The sequence below is a fragment of the Brassica oleracea genome, chromosome C3 (genome assembly GCF_000695525.1).
Source record: "Brassica oleracea var. oleracea cultivar TO1000 chromosome C3, BOL, whole genome shotgun sequence".
Classification (NCBI taxonomy): Eukaryota; Viridiplantae; Streptophyta; class Magnoliopsida; order Brassicales; family Brassicaceae; genus Brassica; species Brassica oleracea.
This window is the reverse complement of record NC_027750.1, coordinates 56,474,164-56,476,506: the sequence shown is the minus strand read 5'-3', so window position 1 is coordinate 56,476,506 and position 2,343 is coordinate 56,474,164. Positions and strand designations below refer to the sequence as shown.

Below are 2,343 nucleotides of genomic sequence, written 5' to 3'. Positions count from 1 at the left end.
AATCCGAATGTTTTTCAGATCAGCTATGGTTCGCTCAATGTCAGCCAAAAGATCCACAGACCGAGCATCCGCACCCTGTCCTCGACCTGCCTTGATATCTTTGACAACAAGCTTCAGATATCCTGTGTACTCATCATCTTCTTCAAAAGATAACACAGTTCGTTGATAGTCAATGACTTGCTGAATCAGCGTAGGGAAGATGATCCTCCGAGACTTGTATGTGTTAACGTTAGCTGAAAAACTGATGATCTGATCATAAACAGACTGACCAAAATCAAAACTCCTGTGATGATGAAGCATGTAGAGGAACTTGAGTCTTTCCTGATTCATTGAAGTGTAGTTAGTTGTAGGTATCCAGTTGGAGCACACGAGCTTGTAAAGCACCTGATTTGTCCGAGTTAGGTATTTGGAGCTCATGTCTTCCCAACGTTGCACTCGATTATCGGTCAAAAACGAGCACACAATGTCGATGTCAGCAGTCATGTAGTCAGGGTCCTCTTCAAATCCCGGAATCAGATACAGAGCATTGATCAGTGTAGGTGAGAAATCTACCATAGATCCACGAAGAAATACAGCAACGCCATCCTCTCTATTCTCAGCAGCCCCCAGATTCGCAATGAACTATTTCACGACATTTGGGTGAAATAAATCGCAGTCAATTAGAGTATAGATCTATCCGGACCTAACTACCACTCTTTTCACATCAGATAAGTTCTCATCATTCACATCTAACCTTTGTTGAATCACGAAGCCCCGGGGAGCCAACTTTTCATACCTTTCAGCTGCATTGCTTGCGACAAACCGACTCGAGATCGGTGTGATGTGCGAGTGAAGCAAATCGGGATTCTCCTTATTTCGTGCCTGGAAAGAGGCACGACTTGCTTGATAGCGTGGCTCCTTGGGTTGGAAAGCTTCAACCTCGTCATCAGAGGAAGAGGTAACTGCAGCAGGTGGTGACGGTGGTGACGGAGCTATTTCTCGGCGCTGCTTGCGGACTCGTTTTCGGGAAGATTCAGAGGGCCCAGCGGCGGAGGAAACCGGCGCATATGTTACTTTCTCAGACAATCGAGAGCTTCTGCGGGAAGGTTGCATGTTTCGACTTTGGAAAGAAGAAGAGATGTGGCGGAATCTGTTTTTGGAAGTGACACACGAAAAACCCTAATTCCTTTTATTGAACTCAATTTAAAGCATTAGTCCCAAATCAAGTTCCATTAATTGAATTAAATAATCATAAATAAAACCCTGTGTGTAAAGCAATACAACCGATGCATTATACACACATGTAACCAGGAGCACAGACTTCACTTACAGTCGTATAAGAGCAGAGGAGTTATGTGAATTGTGATATGAGCCAGTCCCGTAACATAACCAGCATATACACATAGGCATCTACGAACATGATGCCTGCATCTCGGGGGTAAAGTCACTGAAGAACGATTTAGCCACACATCTAGCTACCAAAACTTTTATAAATGAAATCAATGAGTCAACCCAAGTCTGTAGCTATTTCTCAGCCGAGTAGCTGTCACAAACGAGATTCTGTTGTCTTCATTCAGTTAACTCCAACTCTGTTTTTCACACTCTTTTGTACAGTCTGGAAACACATGTTAGGTATCTTGTGCGTCTGTCTCTCCATCTTCACAAACAACCACGTTTCATCAGTTCAAAAGCAATGAATACACACCTCCATTGTTAGGAAAGAGATGGAATCCAGAGACAAAGTGGAGTGACACGCTGCTCCGAAACATTTATCCCAAGAGATTGGCAACATGCCTGCCTAGTCAAGACATTGATCAAGATTAGAGGCAAAGTGGGGTAACACTCAGCTCCATCATGAGTATCTATCATTACAGGCCTTGTTCACGATTGATTTCTTTGTTGAGTAACACACATCTTTCATGAGGCTGCATACTAGTCTTATTTCTTGACCTTTTCGTGTAACACACGTTTATCCTTATGTAACACTCACCCTCTTATGCGTTTCCTCATTCAATCCAGGCAGTGATCAATACCTCAAACGTGAAATGAGGCACCATCTCAGTTCAAGGTGAGTGCCCTTCATCAGTGAATCAGAAGAGAGAGTTAACCAGAGTCAGATAAACAAACTTACACAGTGGAACTTTTTGACTCAAGGTGTTAGTGGGGGTGTAGCATCGACGTACGGAGTCCATCGACTCTTCTTTTTACAGTGACTCTTCCCCCTTCTCCAGGTCTTAATCAGAGTTCCATGATTCCCAACGCCTTTCTAAGACCCAGAAAGGTGTTGTGATCCAATGGTTTGGTAAAGAGATCTGCAAGTTGTTTCTCAGTTGGGACATGCTCTCTAATATCACAATCCTCATT

General features: G+C 43.4%; 1 protein-coding gene across 1 annotated transcript in view; it reads right to left on the bottom strand.

The window, feature by feature from the left end:
* Positions 1–1,552: 1,552 nt before the first annotated feature.
* LOC106331009 (uncharacterized mitochondrial protein AtMg00810-like) overlaps positions 1,553–2,343 on the bottom strand; it is a 1,905-nt gene continuing 1,114 nt past the window's right edge. Inside the window, exons 2-3 of the mRNA XM_013769378.1 lie at positions 1,685–1,773; positions 1,553–1,636 (exon numbers count right to left, since the gene is read on the bottom strand). Of these exons, the coding sequence (XP_013624832.1) occupies positions 1,553–1,636; positions 1,685–1,773 (173 nt within the window). The remainder of the gene's footprint in view (positions 1,637–1,684; positions 1,774–2,343) is intronic.